Here is a 17,838-nt window from a genome sequence, read left to right on the forward strand (position 1 = left end):
AAAATACAAAAATTAGCTGGGCGTGGTGGTGCGTGCCTGTAATCCCAGCTACTCGGGAGGCTGAGGCAGGAGAATTGCTTGAGCCTGGGAGGTGGAGGTTGCAGTGAGCCAAGATTGCACCACTGCACTGCAGCCTGGGTGACAGAGTGAGACTCTGTCTCAAAAATAAATAAATAAATAAATAAATAAATAAATAACCACTGCACTGCAGCCTGGGTGACAGAGTGAGACTCTGTCTCAAAAATAAATAAATAAATAAACAAACAAACAAACAAACAAACAAACAAACAAATAAAGTGTTACATAACTGAGGATGGTACCTCTCCATCAGGAAGTACGTATTTGCCAGAACCTCAGTCCTCTTTGGTGCTAGTGATATCAGAAAGGGGCCTTTGAGTTAACCATAGAAGGCCTCAGGTCAGCTGAGGAGATAATGGTGGATGCAGAGAGCCCACAAGCAAATTATATGGGTGCAGAGATGTCTGAGCAAAGCAAATCTCCCCATTCACAGAATGTCCTGGCTCTGACCTCCACAGAGTGAAGGCTGACAGTGCTTGGTAATGGGAAATCTTCTCCCTTAACTGCTGTGGGCTCCATTTGCATAGTTTAATCTTCTCCTCTAACATATGTCTCTATGTGGCAAGAGAGAGGGTCCCCCCCACCAACTCCCCCCTTTCTCTTCTCAGGCTGCTGTTGCAGCAGTTTATTTCTTCAAATTAACATGCTGTCGTTACCCATCAGGCTTTGCGGGATCCATTAAACCACTCCTGGCTCCCCCTCATCCTTTCCCTAGCAATACTGATACTCAGAGAAGGCCTTTTCTGACTAGAGAATCAGGTCCTCCACCCCCAAGTTAAGGGAGTTGAGGATCAGATAACCTGCTGGTTACTCAGAATGGAGTTAAATCTTTTAAGAAGTCCTCCTGCCTTAAAATGGAAGCTGGATGAAATGACCCTTTTTTGTTCATAGTCCCTCTGGCCAAGTAAAACTGTAGTTGTACTAGTCCCTAGAAGGGACTGAGAAGTTCAGTGCATCTGCCCTTTGTTTCAGTTTAAAGGATTACTTTTTTCTTCTCTAATACCAGACTCCAATCAGGTCTTACTCCAGCTTTCTCCCACACTAAATGCTTGTATCTCTGTGCCATAGGGTGAAGATGTCCCCCTTACGGAGCAGACCGTGTCTCAGGTATGACTTTCTCCCTTCTTCCTTTCCAGATGGACTGGGTCACTAAAGAGGCTAGAACAGCATTCCACCCATACCTCCCAAGTCTGAGTGAGACTGGAGACTCAAGACACATCTTTCTTGGCTCCCTCTTATTCCAGAGAACTGGGACTCATACAGCCAGCTACTCCCTACCCCTACTTCCAACTCCTTTCTTAGTTTCCTGTGAACAGTGGCTGTCAACCTTGCTCTGTACCCTTCAAACCTTCCCTGCCTGATGCCTCATTCAGTGATTTATTCCCCAGCAGAGGCTTGCCTTAAGCAGATGGTCTGTGTGCATTTGTGCACACACTCTCTCTTTCTCTTATTATTCAAATGAGGGCTAAGCTGGAAATGCATATTCTAGAATATGCAGGTTTTGCATATCCATCTTGCTACCTTGACTGCAGATAGATTGTCTACCTGATGTAGGGGGAAGGGAGGGGTTCTGTTTTCTACCCACTTGGCATTCTCACCAAGAAGTCCATCTGGATTTGTTACCCGTCTCCCACCCACCGCCCCTTTTAATATGTGTACAGTAACTCCCAGTTTTTGTTTTTTTTTTTCTTTTGTACCTCTTCTTTCTTCATCCCCCTCGGTGGATTTGTATTTTTTTGGAATTTTCCAAACAATCTGCTAGGGCCTTAGAGAGCTTCTTCCCATCTCTTTACCTTTGGGGATTTTCTATTCTCCATTCTTGTAAGGACAGGGAAGACAAGTGAGGGGAAGGAGATCCCCAGCCCTCATGCTTACCCTGCCCTGTCAGCAAGCTTTCCTCAACGCTGCTCTTATCTCTGCAGGTGCTGCAGTCAGCCAAAGAACAGATCAAGTGGTCACTCCTTCGGTGAAGACCCCACTATTCCTGGCTCTTCATCCTCTTCAAAAAATTCACATGTCTGCTGTGAATTTTCATCTAGTTCCCCAATCGATGCTCTCAGGGTCATCTCGGGGATCACAGGGATCCTTAAATCTCCATTCTGTTTGTGGTTGTCCCCCTAACCTCCCCTACACCCTCCCTATTATTTTTCATTCTTCTTGCAGTTCTGGGAGTAAAGCTCCCAGCATATTTAGATAATAGGGCAGGGGAATCACCCTCTTTCTTTCTCAACTGGATTATGCTCACATGCTCCCCTGCCCTGACATTTTTGTAAATTCTGTGCCCTTTGTTGTAGCTACACTTCAGATTAAAGTAGGAGAAAGAATGTGCCGAATGTTTTCCTGCCTTTGCCTTTACCTGGACCTCATCCCGACACCCCAGCAAGGGGAGGGAGAAAGAGAATTCTTTACTATAGAACGAGTAGGGGTGGGGATGGGTAGGGATTTATCCAATCTAAGCCCTAGCCCCACTTACTGACCTCAGTGTTTTCTTCCATTCCTTCTTACTGCCCTGTCCTCTGCCTTGGAAAAGGTATTGGGAATAGTTCATAGGGAAGGGACAACATGGAAGAAACAGTGATTTAAATTGTATTGAATAGGGCACATAAAATGCATTCTCTACCCCGATCTGGCATATAGCTTCAAAACTGCCATGGTGAGTGCCCGTCTCTTAATTAGCTACCTTAACTCTCCACCCTTACTACCTGTGGGATCTTTGCCTGGTTTGTCTTCTCTGTGTCCTGAAGCAAAGCCAGTTCCTAAAACTAAAACTCCATTCTAGTCTTGGGAAGAAAACTTTCTACTCAGAACTGGGGAAGGAGTAGAACTTATGACTTGGGCGTCTAGGCTGTCTCTGTCCCCTCAACTCCCCGACATGCATTTACTCCTCTGCCTTGGGTCTGCAGTCGCTGCAGCCCACCCTCTCTCTGCTTCAGCCTTACACCCAAGCAGTGCGTCTGTGCTCTGCCTGTCTCTAGGTCGCTGAGAGAGGTGCTTTTCTTCATAAAACCTTTGGGATTTGGATTTCCCCAGGAAGATGGAGAATGGAATACTCACTCTTGGGTCTAATCTTTCCCCTTGACCCAGAACTTCCTCCCCACAAAAATGTCTTTAAAAACCTTCCTGAGGCCGGGCGCGGTGGCTCAAGCCTGTAATCCCAGCACTTTGGGAGGCCGAGGCGGGCGGATCACGAGGTCAGGAGATCGAGACCATCCTGGCTAACACGGTGAAACCCCGTCTCTACTAAAAAATACAAAAAAAACTAGCCGGGCGAGGTGGCGGGCGCCTGTAGTCCCAGCTACTCGGGAGGCTGAGGCAGGAGAATGGCGTAAACCCGGGAGGCGGAGCTTGCAGTGAGCTGAGATCCGGCCACTGCACTCCAGCCTGGGCGACAGAGCGAGACTCCGTCTCAAAAAAAAAAAAAAAAACCTTCCTGAGACTTAAGCATTCTGCCCCACTTACTAACTGCCAGTTCTCCAACACTGAAGTGGGGCAGATAACTGGGCATATTTGAGGGGGCATCTTTGTGTAAAAGATGCATGGAGTCAGGAGATAGCCACCTTCATAAACTGCTCTGTGCAAAGAGGAATAAAACATTTTTTCAAAACTGCCTTTGTGTGATGTTTCTGTTTCTCTTCCTCTCTTTTTGGCAGCTACTCCTGTTCTTCCAGCCCCCCCTCATTCCCCATCTTACAATATTTCTTCCCTCGTACCTCAGAGACTCTATAGCAGTGCCCCCCCATCCCTAATTTACGGGGCTGTTTGCCTCCTTGGCATCTCTCCGTCCCCTCGCCTGGAAATTGGCGCCAGGGGTGGGGTGGGGATGGTATTTTCTCAGTGGGAGTCCCAGGGAACTGAGTTCTTCCCCCACCACCCCCAAAGCCAGCTGCCTGCTCCCGCCTCAGCCATTAGTAACCCAGAGACGCGCACCTGCGTGGGGGCTCTCCTCCAGCCCTTGCTCCCTTCCTGCACCTCCCACTCCTGCTCTGAAACGGCGCTGAGCGGGTTATTTATCGGAGCCAGCGCTGCTCCAGAAGGTCAGGACGGTGGTGTAAATAACCTCTTCTCGCCATTTCCCCGTCCCTCCAGAGCCTGCTCCCCTCCCCCTCCTCCACCTTTATTCGCACAAATGAATGTGGCTGGGCTGGCGCAGCGCCTGGCCCTGCATCTTAATGGGGCGGTGAGCTCACAAGATGGATTTAGCTGGGGGTTTTATGGTTGCCGCGGCGACAGAATGCTTTGGTTTTCTTTCCCCCTTCCTCTGCAGGATTTTTAAGGAAGGGGGAGTGTGGGGAGCCTCTTCTCCACTGCAGTTTGAAGGGTTTCCTCAGTCACCTCTGCCGCTCATATAATGGACCTGCAATTCCAGGATTAAGCAAGGGAGACCAAATTAGTATCTCAGATGGGAAAGGATGAGGGAAGGAAGGTAACAGGAATGGGGGAGTCTCTCCAGCATCAGAACATGAAACCCAGAGTTTTCCAGTCTTGCCTGCTCTTCTATGAAAACCTGACAATTAAGCTCAACAACTCTGGGGCACCTGTGCATGGGATACTCCTCAGCAGGTAGAAAAGAAAAAAACCTGGGTGTACCACGTCTGCCTACAGTCCTGCATTGAAAGTTGGAATGCAAGAGTTTGGATAAAGACTAGGTACTTCTTTTGTCTTTGCCTGTATGAGCTGGGGAAAAGCAATACTCAGCCTTACCATCCTAATCTTCCTACTCACCACACAGCATTGACCTGGGGGAGGGGCAGTGTCAGTACCAGAGCTGAGTGAGTGGTGGTGATGTGTGATGGTGTGGAGCATGGAGTTCCATCCTGTTCTCAAACTTGGAATTCTCTGAGCTTCAGTTTCCCCAGCTTAGCCTGGGTTAAACTCCTGCCTTCTGTTTTCCAGCATGAATGGAACTTTGGTGCCCTGGCCTGCGCAGTTTTTTGGCCAGCAGGTTTTTTTTCAGGGCTATGAGTAAACACATCCCCAAGCACTGACTGAAGCAGAGCCTGGGAGCAGGGTCTGATTATTTCTCTTCCTTGGTTTCTTTCTGTCTGTAAGCCTCTGTCTTTCTGTTTGTGAGCCTGTCCCTCTTTCCCAGGGGATGCTGGGAGGCCCCTCCTCCCCTCTTCCCCCTTCCTCCCCTTTGGCTGGGAAAGTGACTACAGCCTGAACAGTGCCAGACACCTGCCTGCCAGATGTGGCGATTCCCCATTCTTCCCCCCACCCCTCTATGTCTATTCTTTCCCTACCCCACTGAGCTCAGGCAGAGGGAGCCCCCCCACAGGGTGATTTACTGCTGCTGCCTCTCTTCCTCAAGTGCCCCCCTCCACTCCTCTCCCTCTCCCTCCCCCTGATGCCCATGCCCCCTCTTTTCCCACAATGTTCTGCATCTACCTTCTTGGTACAGCCTCCTCCCACTCCTACTCCAGAGTGCTAGGCTATGTAAACTCCAGCTCCTGGACTAGAGAGTGAATGCATGGGGCAAAGGTGATTAGCCTTCTGTTTCACCCATGGGAGAGTACATCAGCAACTGGGCTGAGGACGGGCAGCCAGAGCTGATGTCATTCTCACTGGGGGAGGAAGGGAGGCGACAGAGTGGAGGAGGTGAATAGGGAGGGAACCAACACTCCAAGACTGTCTGGAGAGGAGAAAAAGGTCTCTGAGAACTTCCTTGGTAGGTGACAGAGAGTCCAGAATTGTGGCTGCCTGGTGGACATCACACCTTTCTGGCTGAGCCTCCAGACCTTGTCTTTGAACCTATATCGCAATATGACTTAGGAGATGCCCCTCAGCTCCTCCCCTTCACACTGACCCAAAACACACACTTAAAGAGAACTGCAAGTCCGCACCCTTCTCTCTTTAGTGTTTGTCCTTCTGTGTCTTTTCTTTTTTCTTTTTTTTCTTTCTTTTTTTTTTTTTTTTTTTTTTTTTTTTTGAGACAGGGTCTCACTCTGTCACCCAGGCTGGAGTGCAGTGGCATGATCAGAGCTCACTGCAGTCTCGACCTCCCTGGGCTCAGGTGATCCCCCCACCTCAGCCTTCTGAGTAACTGGGACTACAGGTGTGTGCCACCATGCCTGACTAACTTTTTGTATTTTTTATAGAGATGTTTTGCCATATTGCCAGGCTAGTCTTGAACTCCTGGGCTCAAGTAATCCACCTGCCTTGGCCTCCCAAAGTGGTGGGATTACAGGCATGAGCCACTGCACCCAGCCTAGTGTCCTTTTTTTTTTTCTTGAGATTGAGTCTTGTTCTGTCACCCAGGCTGGAGTGTAGTGGTGCAATCTCAGCTCACTGCAACCTCCACCTCCCGGGTTCAAGCGATTCTCCTGCCTCAGCCTCCCAAGTAGTTGGGATCACAGGCATGCACCACCATGCCTAGCTTTTTTTTTTTTTTTTTTTGTATTTTTAGTAGAGACAGCATTTCACCATGTTGGCCAGGCTGGTCTCCAACTTCTGACCTCTGGAGAGCTGCCCGCCTCGGCCTCCCAGAGTGCTGGGATTACAGGTGTGAGCCACCGTGCCTGCCCTATGCCTTTTCTTTATTATTCTCTTCTCTCTCATTTCACCCTACCTCCCTTAGTTGTGCTTCTCTTTCTGGTCACCTTCTGCCCACCACACCCTTCCGTGCCATATCATAACCCAATATGATTCCCAGACCTCCCACTAAAGCAGGGACTCATTCAGAGCCTCTTTTCTCCTTCCCATCTATTCTTGGAATCTAACTCCCAAAGGTCCCCTCTGGGCCAGAACAGGGTTCTGATGTGGGACTGAGGTAGGAGGACTGAGGTAGGATGGCTGGGCTGAAGAGTGGCAGAAGCAGGACAGATGGAGCAGCATCCAGGAATTTGGGGAGAGGGAAGAGGGAGACAAGAAGATGGAAAGAAACAATATGAGAGAGAAAAAGTGATTGAGAGACTGAGGCAGAGGCTAAGAGACGGCGAGAATAACAAACTGGGAGAATGAGAGACACAAAGAAGGAAAGCAAGACTGGGAGCAGAGAAAAAGAATAGGTTGGAAACAGGAAAGTCATAGCAAGAGAAGGCCACTAGGGAGGGGCCAGGCAAGGGGCAGCCTGGCTCTCCAGGGCTCCCTCATGCCGTGAGTCCTGTGTGTGTGAGTGTGTGTGTGTGTGTGTGTGTGTGTGTGTGGGTGGGTGCATGCATGGCACATTTGCATAGGGATCTGCGGTATGGATAGGACGATTTCCACAATATTTTTCCATTTCTTTCAGCAGTCTCTTTCCTTGAGGCACTCCATACTAGCCCCCATCTCCCAGTATTCCGGATGCTCAAGGGACCATTCTGAAGGTATTTCCACAACTCAGCAATCCTGGCTTTCTCACTTGGAATGCCGGCCTGCTGGAATGTCCAGGATCTGTAGAATGAAGAGGCCCCATCCCCTCACTGCCCACCCCCCATGCCTGCCCACCAGCTGCTCCTGTCCATCTTCTCCTCCCATTCTCCTTGTATCTCCCCTTCCTCCACACTGACCCCTCCCCCAGCTCTGACCCCCAGCCTGCTTGGGGCCTGGGTCAGAAGGGAGACAAAGACAGGATTTATCACCAGTATTGAGAAGCAGCCAGAGACCAGGGCTGAGGGCAATGACTGACCTCCCTCAGATAGGAGGGAGCACTAGGCCGGATGCTGGGAGGCTGGAAGCCTGGGTTCCAGTGGCTGCTGCTCACAACCCCCAACTTTTCCCACTCCAGCTTTCCTCTCTCCCTTGTCTCTGAAAACTTAGAAAACAGAGAAGAGTATGATCCTGAGGTGATTTTAGGCCTCTGAAGGAAAACCTGGGAGAAAGGAAGAGATGAGATTGATGTCTTAGGGTTATTATCTTATGGATATGGAAGAGGATTTGGAAACTAGAGGCAATCGGCACCAACTGTTTCCAGGGCTGGGAAAGAGTTCAGGCCTAATACTGCAACAGATGAGAGGGACTGTCCTCTAATATAGTGAGGGACTTCTCAAGAACAGGCCCTGGTTGCCAGTAGGAAAGGAAATAAGGGTGATTATGGGTCCTGAAAGGTGGGAGACACAGTCTCACCTGAAAGTGAAGAAAGAAATGAAATTTACCAACGGCTAATTCTAGCTCTAGCCCCTCTGAAAAAGTCTTCTTCCCTAACATCCCCAACTCCCTCCCGAGAGGTACAAGGAGCAGCTGGTCCTTTACAGTAAATAGACTATTGGCCTGAAATTGTCTCTACTCAGCAGACAGGGTGTGTGCTTGAGAGGGAACGGTATGATCCAGGAGTTTCCGAGAAACCAGACTGTATATCTTTCAGTGGACAGCTCCCGCAGCTTCCCTAGCTGCCCTTGGAAGCCCACCACCAGCCCCTCTAGAATCTCAGTGTGTCAGCAGCCTCCACAAACCCAGCTCAGAAACTTTGGTGCTCTTCCAGTCCCTGGCACCCAACTTCCTGCTTCTTGCCTTTACCCTATTGTCCCGGAAGACGGCAGCTAGAGTTACCTCCAAGTGAGAAGAGGGTGGAAGGATGAGAAACTGAGGGAACTGGGAGTTACCAATCTACCAGTTTCTCACCACAATCCCACCAAGCATTCCCACCCGGGTCTGGTGAGGGAAAACTTGTGATCTCCTCTCTTAAACTCCTCTGTAAGCTGAAACCATTCTGTCAATTTCTGATGCAAAGCCAAAAATTGGAAATTTTAGTGGGAAGGGGCCGTAGATTGCAAAAGAATGGGAGAGGACAAAAGAATTGGGTGGAGGGGGGCGGTGTGGGCGCACCAAGTAAGGAAGAAACAGGAAAGGGGAGAAGAGAGCATGTCTTTTTTCCTCAGTCCCCCTTCCCCCAATTGAAGAGGCAGATTTACAGCCTCGGTTTGGAGAGGGGGGTAAGCATAAGGAAGACAGATCTGCAGTTCTGCCCTCTGAGTGTCTGGGTACTTAGCTTTAACTCTCCCATTAGCATCAATCCCCATCTTGCTGCCCATCCGTCTTCTGACATCAGCTCCTTCCCCTCTATGTAGCCCAGGCTTTCTGACCCTAAGTGGCTCTTAAAGGGCCAGTCTAGGCCTTTCCCTCCCTCCTCCCACTCCAGGCAGCAGTCTGGTGTATGTACGCATGTGCATTGTGGCCATCCTTGCTAAGGCCATAGTGGTTGGAGGGCATGGGGGATGGGGGCAATGTGTGACTCTTCCCCAGCTCTGTTTTCCTTAGGGCTCCCTTATATTATGGACCTCCATCTTTGTTCACTTCCTACCCAAACCCAGAACAAGCCCTTTCACTGGAGGGTCACTGACACATGGCTCCTAGAGCTGAGGGCTGGAGAAGGTATGTGGATCCATAGGCAGATCCACCACCCCTTCTCAATTTCCTGGAGGCCCAGGGCAAGGGATGTCAAGAACTATTGACTGTTTTTAATTCTCAGCAGCAGTGGGGGTGGGCAGCTTGGAGGCCAAGACTCCTAGGAGATGCCCTGAGCCCCACATTCCTAGCCTCCTTTCCCAGGGATCCAGGCTGTGGTCTGTGGAGGTGGGGATTTCAAATCTTCCTTTCCTGTGAGGATGGTGACAGGCCAGAGAAATCTGCCTTTGAATTTTCTGGCTTCTCTTTCCTATTCCTCAGCAACTGAGCTTAAGAGGACAGAGGGGAAATGGGCTTCTCCCCACCTTCTGAAAAAATGTAACAGCACACTAGGGGCTATACGAATGCCAGGATGCTTGGAAAGTTCCTCCCCTATCTGCCTTCAATCCTTTCTGCTGCAAAGCTCTGCAGTCCTCTGAGGGGCTCTACAGGATAGTCAACCCCTCTTCCTGATACCTGAAACCCATTCCTCACCTCCCTCTGTGCTTCCTTCTCTGGCTCAGGAGGACAGGGAATGTGTGGGTGGGGGCCTTGGGAAAATGGCCATGTTAAAAATAGGAGCCCCCAGCTGCACCCCCCAGTGGACCCTTATTTATCACCTTCCAAACCTCACTCTCAAAGAAGCATAAATATTCCTAATTCCTGAAGGCCACCCTGGACTCATAAATTTAACTGGGGAGGTGGGCAAGGAGAGGAGTGAGGTGCATGGGATGGGGAGCTTACTGCAGCCTTGAGGAAGCAGAATCTCCTGGGGGAGGCGTCTGACTTGTCTGTCCCCTTGCAGACGCCAATGGGGCTTCATAGGGAGGAGGAGGAGGAGCCTTTCTGTCAATATTTCCTTTGGGGAGTAGTCTTCTCTCACTGCACTTTTCCTCCCACCCCTAAAAACAAACAAAAAACCAAAAACCCTACCTTCCTTCTCGTCTTCCCCATCAGTTCTCTGTCGCTCTCCCTCCCTCTTTTCTTTGCTATTACCTTCCAGTTGTCCTTTCCTGCTTCTCCCTCTCTCTCACCTCCCTATTGCGCCTTTCTCTGTCTTTGCTTCTCTAATGCTTTCCCTTTTCAGAGCCATTGTGTGAAAAGGAAATTTCCGTCTCTTATTCAGGCTGGATAGTGAGATTCGAAAAGTCCCTCTCTGGGTGCCCGGATCTCCCTGCTTCAGCCCGTGTGGACTCTCAAATGCGTCCTTTCTCTTCATGTCTCCTTTCTTCTCGGATCTTGGACAAATTACCCAACCCCCTACTTATCTCCTTAACCCTCTCTCTCTTCCCCTGCCTTCTTTCTCTCCTCAGCCTTCCTTTCTTCCTGTCATCCTTTTGCCCCCTCAGTTTCCCCTTCGTTCCTCCACTCGGAATCCTCATTCCCTGTTCAGTCTCCTCTGCTCTCCCTGTTGGCCCCCACCCGCACCCCTCAGACTCGACTCCTCCGCCTATGTGTACCCCTCAGACCCCATCATCCCTTCAGTTCCCATCACCACCACACCCCAGTTTTCCCTCCCAGTGGACGAAAAAGAAGGGAGGATGGGGCTGAGGAACAGGTAGAGGGAGAGCCATTCCTTGAGGGGAGGGAAAGAGGAGAAAAAACAGGGGAGAGGAAGAGGGACGCGGCGACGAGGGGAGGGGTATCCTCACTCCCCAGCAGCTGTACCCCCCTCCCCGCGGCCGCTGAGCCATAAATCAGGGCCAAGGCGGTTTGGCCAATGGTAGAGTGACTCGTAAATCGGCCTGTCAAGCTCAGCCAATGAGAGGCGGCGTTAAATCAAGTTCTGTCAGCGCTTGGCCAATGAAAGGCCCTGAGCTGACCATAAATCTGCCTGTAAGAGACAGCGAAAGAGAGAGAGCGTGCGAACGAGCAAGAACGGCCGGGGCGGGAGACTGGGGAGGGGGCGGGGGGAGCGCGGGAACGGGGAATGGGGAGACGAGCTTAAGAGGAAAAAAAGGCGATAACAGAGGTACAGGCGATGAAGACGGCCTACAGGAGAGACGGACAGATGGAAAGAGACAAAGAGAGGCCGTGAGAGATAGCGTCAGAAAGTCAGCGATAGAGCTCGGACTCGGGCGGGAGACTGACAGAGATAAAGAGACAAAGAGAGACAGACGGTGACTCACACTCGTGAGCATACAGGGCCTCCAAACACACACACTTCCGGGGACACGCATGAGCGACGCATCACGAGGGACCCAGTAGGGCTCACGCGCCAAGCACAACCGCAAGAGAGAGAACGCCTCTAGAAAGCCTGGCTTTTCTTAAGTTTCTTTCCCCTCATTCAGCCCTTATTGAAATTAGGGGCGGGGGTGGCTGTGTGGGCCGTGGAGGGTGGCTGCTTTCTTACTAAGATCTGTCCTCTATGGTCTTAGACCCCAGGATTTCCTTCTGTGTCTCCTGAGTTTTTTTTTTCTTCTCTTCCCCCCAGCGACTGATAATTGGGAAGTCCCTTCTGAGGTCTAACTTCAATCCCTATTGCTTCACCTTTCTACTTGACACTATTGTGATTTGCCTTCTAAGAACATGTAAAGTAAATCCTTTTACAACCCTTCAGAGAGTTGTCAACTTTTGGAATCTTAGAAGGTCTGAATAGGAAGCACTGTTAGGGATCATCTGGGCATTCGATCCTAGTTTTAGAAAGGCAGTTTTGAGACTGCCCTCAAATCACGGTCTTACAACATATTAGTCATTCGGCCTTGGACAAATTACTTAACCTATTTGTGCTTCAGTTTTCACATTTGTAAGAAATTATAATTTCATGTAAATGAAATAATGTATGTACAGGGAACTGCACGGGGCACGTGTTAAGAGTGTACCCCGCACCCCGCTTTGTACAGTTGATAAAATCTGAGCCCCAGAGTTGTCCAGAGAGCTGCTCAAGTTCCCAGAGCTAATTATCAGAGAGCCTTGACTGAAACCTGTGTCTCTACACCCATACACTGTTGTTCTTCATTGGTCCAACAGTTTACCTGTCTGGACCCCTGCCTTAGTAGCCCCAGCTTGATTTGGTTTAGGTTGCTGTGACTTTCATGGAAGGAGGACACCCAAAAGTGCATGTTCCATATTAGGAGTCAGAATTCCTGGACCCTAGAAGTGTATTGCATATGAGGGTATCAATCTGTCCACCCCAACTGTGATTCTTTCTGCCCTTAATATCTTCAGATTTTACTTTGTTCTGTCAAACCATGGACTTCGGGTAGGAAGGCGACAACATGCAGCCAGAGCATTAATGTCAGCATGACTCACATTTCATCCCCAGTGCCACCCCAGTGCCCACACTGCTACTTCCCCAGCCCCACCCCAAGTAGACAATAATATCTCATGAATAATAAATGTCTCATTCTTCACCTTTCTTCCTAAGCTTTGGGGGAAAGGGAGGGTGCAAATCCCTGGGTCTCTATTCCCTGGTCTCTGGATTCCCAGTCCTGCCTACTGTCCTCAACTGGGAAGCCAGAAAGGAAACGCAGAGAACCAGCGTCACCTGGTGGCCACAGATGCTTTAAGGGTGTGTGTAAGCATACACATTGTGACAGGATTTGGTCATTCTGAAGGGAAGAAATGGTATGGTTTCCTAGCCTGGCTCCTGAGCCCTTTTAACTAGAGTCTTTGTTTTCCTGCTTTCTTTCGTTTTCTTTTCTTTTTCTTTTTGGATTGAGACAAAGTCTAGCTCAGCCACCCAGGCTAGAGTACAGTGACGTGATCTCTCGGCTCACTGCAACCACTGCCTCCCGGGTTCAAGCGATTCTCCCGTCTCAGCCTCCCGAGTAGCTGGGATTACAGGCACCCGCCATCATGCCCGGTTAATTTTTGTATTTTATTTATTTATTTATTTATTTATTATTATTTTGAGACAGAGTTTCACTCTTGTTGCCCAGGCTGGAGTGCAATGGCGTGATCTTGGCTCTCTGCAACCGCCTCCTGGGTTCAAGCGATTCTCCTGCCTCAGCTTTCTGAGTAGCTGGGATTACAGGCATGCACCACCATGCCCGGCTAATTTTTGTATTTTTAGTAGAGACGGGGTTTCACCATGTTGGCCAGGCTGGTCTTGAACTCCTGACCTTAGGTGATCTGCCTGCCTCAGCCTCCCAAAGTGCTAGGATTACAGGCGTGAGCCACCCCACCAGGCCTGTTCTCCTGCTTTCATAAGTCCAGATGACAAATGCAAGGGAACTGAGGGCCTGGGACTCAGGCGAACTAGCCCTGTGAACAAGACCCTGCCAGGGCACCTGGAACCTTTTTCTGCCTTTGCCTCAGCTAAGCTCAGTTCCATTTCTACAGACCAAGGAGTCCTCCTCCATGACCATTCCCTTCACACAGAGCGAGGGCTGGGGGGCTGGATATAATCCCCAGCTGGATTATACAATTTTTTTGAGATGAATAAACTTGTTTGTAGGGATGGTGGATCCTGGCAGCAGTGGTTAGGGGCAGAGGCGATTTCTGGGAAGTTAAACAAAAAGACAATCACCTTTTCCTCTTATTTAAATCACCTAATCCTCTTAAATCACCTCACATGTTTTATTACCTAGAAACCCCTCTTCTAAAGGCTACGTCCCATGCCAGCTGCTTCCTGCTTCTGCTTTGACCTAGGTACCCCTGAATCCTTAGGTATTAGGTTCCAGCTCCTGGTGGCCACAGGTGCTTTAGGGATATGTGTGAGCATGCACATGGTGACAGGATTTGGTCATACAGGAGGGATGGAATAGTATGGTCTCCTCCTAGCCTGGCCCCTGAGCCTAACCGTGACCTGTTTCCTTCTTCCCCAGAGACCACACCTGAGCATTAAAAGCACAGAATTCATTTATTAATAGTTAATAATACTCCTTGGGCAGTCTAGGGCTGAAACATTGATCAAGTGATGGAGAGACTTGATTTGGGAGGCTGGGGAGAGGTTGTTGTGAAAATGCCCGCACGTGTTATTTCACCTATTCTCCTATCAGCTGGCCGCTTTGGTCCTGGAGGAGACGGTTCTGAATTCTGGTGACTAGGGTCACAGTTCTAATGGAGCCTACGGAAACTCCAGGGCCCTCTTTTTAAAACGGAGGCATATGCTTGGCGGAATTGGCGGTTCATGGCTGCATACAGCACAGGGTTGATGCAACCGTTGAGCCAGGTGAGGTTGGCAGCAAGCATGTGGACCACCCGGGGAGCCTGGACTCTCGCATCCAGAATGTTGAGCAGCAAGAAGGGGACATAGCTCAGGGCAAAGCAGAGGAACACAGCAAAACACATTTGAGTCACCTTCCCAAATTCCGATGAAGAATCCGGAGCTCTTCGGGCTCCTTTAATTGGCTGGGCTTTGGCAGGTGCTTCTGGAGGGCTTTTCTCTGCCATCTGCTTAGGTCTCTTGCTGTTGATCTGGTCTCCCACTTCTGATGAGTCCCCTTCCAGGGTCTGGGTGGTGGCAGCATTGACTGACTCAGATGAAATCCCCTCACTGGGTCCTCCTGATGCTAACCTGCTGTCCAGCTCCTGGAAACGACCAGGCATGGCCTCATCAGTCCCAGCCACATGGTTGGAGTGGATGCTTGCCTGTCGCAACTTGTATTGGTCCAGTGCCTGTGCTGCTCGTTTGACCTGGCGGTGGATGAGGCAATAGAAGATGCCAACACTGCTGAGTCCAAGCACAAAGTAGATGCCCATGAGGATGGTGGTATAAGGCCGGCCTCGGATGCGGTCAAAGCTGCAGGTGCAGACTACAGGTACCAGGATATAAATAGGCCAGAGGGGGGCAAAGCTGGCCACACCCACAACCCAGGTGCTCACCAGTGCCAGCACTATCCCCTTGGCACTGAAAACTTTGGGAAAAAGCTTAGGGTGGGCAATGAGGAGGTAGCGTCCCAGAGCGATGAGGCAGAGGGTCAAGATGGAGACAGAATTGGAGGCAAAAAGGAGGAGCCCAAATACCCTACAGAAGGTGGCACCGGTGCGCCAGTGCAGGTGGAGGTAGGTGTCCACAGAGAAGGGCTGAAGGACTGTGCAGTAGAGGAGATCAGCCAGTGTGAGGTTGGCTATGAGCAGGTTGAATCGGGTACGGAGCTTGCGCTGGATGACCAAGGCCAGTAGGGTGAGCACGTTGCCCACGGTGCCTGTCACAGCCACCACCACCCCCCAGCTAACTGCAACATAACGATAGCCCAGCACAGACTCATGGTAGCAGGAGAAGTTGGCATCAGAGGTTTTCCACATGATAGAGGCTAAAGAGGCAGAGGGTGGAAGAGGAAGAGGGAATCAGAACCTAGCATTCAACTTATATCTCTTGAACAGCTCTGGCACTCTGGACATCTGAACTGCTCCTGGACCTCACTTTAATTCACTATCCTCCTGAACCATTCCCAGGCCTCTTCATCTCAAGATCCCTAACTCTCTCCTTAGGTTCTCTAGTCCTTTCCCATTCTCAAATATTTCCCCAAGTTTTAATCTAAATATCTCTTGCCTAAATATCTTAGTCTTATTCTGCTCCAAACCACAGTCCTCTTCTATATCTATCCCATTGCTCTCAGTAAACCCAGTGCCCTCCAACTTTTCTAATTCCTTCCTCATCCCCGAAGACCCTCAGGAGTCCCCTCTCTCTATTCAGCATCCTGTATTCAGGATCCTCTCTGTATTCAGTTCCCTCTGCTCCTTTCCACTACACACACATATAGGCTTTAGTCATTTCTGTTTGTTACCACCTGGGAGATGAGGAGACCAAGAAGGTAAAAGTAAACCCACCACAAAAGTACTTACCTGAGTTTCTCAGCCTTCAATTCTTTCTCTGATGGAAGAAGTTCAGCTCACCCAAAGAGCAGTCCTTTCTGGTGGACAGTCAGGCTTCAAGCAGGAGGCATCCTGCTCTTATGTTCCCTATTATACTCCACTGAAAGAATAAGAAACTCCCCCGTTACCCAATCCCAGCCACTTCCTTCACCACCTCCGGTCGTACTCATTTTGCTTTGGCTAGTGAAATCTAGGCTTCTCTGTTGAAATTCCCTTGCTACTTACCTCAGAGTCGTTTCACTCTTTCCTTTCTCCTTCCTGAAACCCAAACTCTGTTTTCTTGCCCTCTATGCATGGCAGAAGTCATCTGTAAGATCATTGCTGAGAATTGCTAGGGCACGGAGTCAGAGCATCAGAACATTTGGGCCATTCCTCAAAGGGCCAAAAGATAAGACCAAGTTGAAGGAGCAACTTTAGGGACCCCCAGAAGCCTTGGGTTTGTTTCGGAGGAGCACTACCTTTCTTCTCTCCAGGGCTTGGACATGGTTCAAGTCAGAGGGGCCCATGTAACACCCTAGCACATCTGAGAAACCGAGTCAGATGAAGAAAAGTGGGAATGAGGCCTCCAGGATTCTGGTTTCATTCCCCTCAAGGGATCAGGGTCCTGTTCAATCATTCATTTATCCATTCACCCAGCAACTTTGTCTTGAGTGCCTACTATACACCAGACTCTGATCTAGACACTGGGGATACAAGAACGTCTGGTACATGGCCTTGTGCATAGTCTACTAGGGGAGACAGATACATAAATATGCAAATGCTTAATCGGTTCTCCAGAGCAAAGGTGAGTAAACTTCGCCCTATGGGCCAAATCTAGTCTGCTATCTGTTTTTGTATAGCCTGTGACCCAAGAATGTTTTTTTTCCATTTAATAATGGTTATATTTTAGGCCAGGTGCAGTGGCTCACACCCATAATCCCAGGGTCTTGCAGTTTGGAGGGACTGGTACTTGGTTCAATGCTTGTCAATCACTGTCTTTAAATTCTTTTTTTTTTTTTTTTTTTTTTTTTGAGACAGAGTCTCGCTCTGTCGCCCAGGCTGGAGTGCAGTGGCCGTATCTCAACTCCCTGCAAGCTCCGCTTCCTGGGTTTACGCCATTCTCCTGCCTCAGCTTCCCGAGTAGCTGGGACTACAGGCGCCCACCACCTCGCCCCGCTAGTTTTTTTTTTTTGTATTTTTTTAGTAGAGACAGGGTTTCACCGTGTTAGCCAGGATGGTCTCGATCTCCTGATCTTGTGATCTGCCCGTCTTGGCCTCCCAAAGTGCTGGGATTACAGGTTTGAGCCACCGTGCCTGGCTAAATTCTTAATACTATACGTTTTTTTTTTTGAGACGGAGTCTTGCTCTGTCCCCCAGGCTGGAGTGCAGTGGCGCCATCTCGGCTCACTGCAAGCTCCACCTCTCAGGTTCACGCCATTCTCCTGCATCAGCCTACTGAGTAGATGGGACTACAGGCGCTTGCCACCGCGCCCGGCTAATTTTTTGTATTTTTAGTAGAGACGGGGTTTCACCATGGTCTCGATTTCCTGACCTTGCGATCCGCCCTCCTCGTCTTCCCAAAGTGCTGGGATTACAGGCGTGAGCCACAGCGCCCGGCCAATACAATACTTTTTGAATAAGGGGCCCTGCTTTTTCATTTTGCACTGGGTCCCACAAATTATGGAGCCAGTCCTGGTTAGGGCAGTGGTTGTGGGAATGAAG

General features: G+C 49.8%; 2 protein-coding genes and 1 long non-coding RNA gene across 4 annotated transcripts in view; 2 read left to right on the forward strand and 1 right to left on the reverse strand.

The window, feature by feature from the left end:
• COPZ1 (COPI coat complex subunit zeta 1) overlaps positions 1 to 3,546 on the forward strand; it is a 28,242-nt gene extending 24,696 nt beyond the window's left edge. Inside the window, exons 8-9 of the mRNA XM_008003514.3 lie at positions 1,147 to 1,185; positions 2,001 to 3,546. Of these exons, the coding sequence (XP_008001705.1) occupies positions 1,147 to 1,185; positions 2,001 to 2,048 (87 nt within the window). The 3' untranslated portion in view covers positions 2,049 to 3,546. The remainder of the gene's footprint in view (positions 1 to 1,146; positions 1,186 to 2,000) is intronic.
• A 1,993-nt stretch (positions 3,547 to 5,539) lies between these two features.
• LOC140712769 (uncharacterized) overlaps positions 5,540 to 17,838 on the forward strand; it is an 83,323-nt gene continuing 71,024 nt past the window's right edge. For both annotated transcript variants that reach the window (XR_012094509.1, XR_012094510.1), the window contains exon 1: positions 5,540 to 5,743. This is a non-coding gene — a long non-coding RNA (uncharacterized lncRNA). The remainder of the gene's footprint in view (positions 5,744 to 17,838) is intronic.
• On the reverse strand, positions 14,161 to 16,201 carry GPR84 (G protein-coupled receptor 84). The gene is made up of 2 exons (XM_008003515.3): positions 16,108 to 16,201; positions 14,161 to 15,575 (listed from the first exon to the last, which is right to left on the reverse strand). Exon 2 carries the CDS (start codon positions 15,565 to 15,567, stop codon positions 14,377 to 14,379), a length of 1,191 nt encoding a protein of 396 aa, XP_008001706.2. The 5' UTR covers positions 15,568 to 15,575; positions 16,108 to 16,201; the 3' UTR covers positions 14,161 to 14,376.

The sequence above is a fragment of the Chlorocebus sabaeus genome, chromosome 11 (assembly GCF_047675955.1).
Source record: "Chlorocebus sabaeus isolate Y175 chromosome 11, mChlSab1.0.hap1, whole genome shotgun sequence".
NCBI lineage: Eukaryota > Metazoa > Chordata > Mammalia > Primates > Cercopithecidae > Chlorocebus > Chlorocebus sabaeus.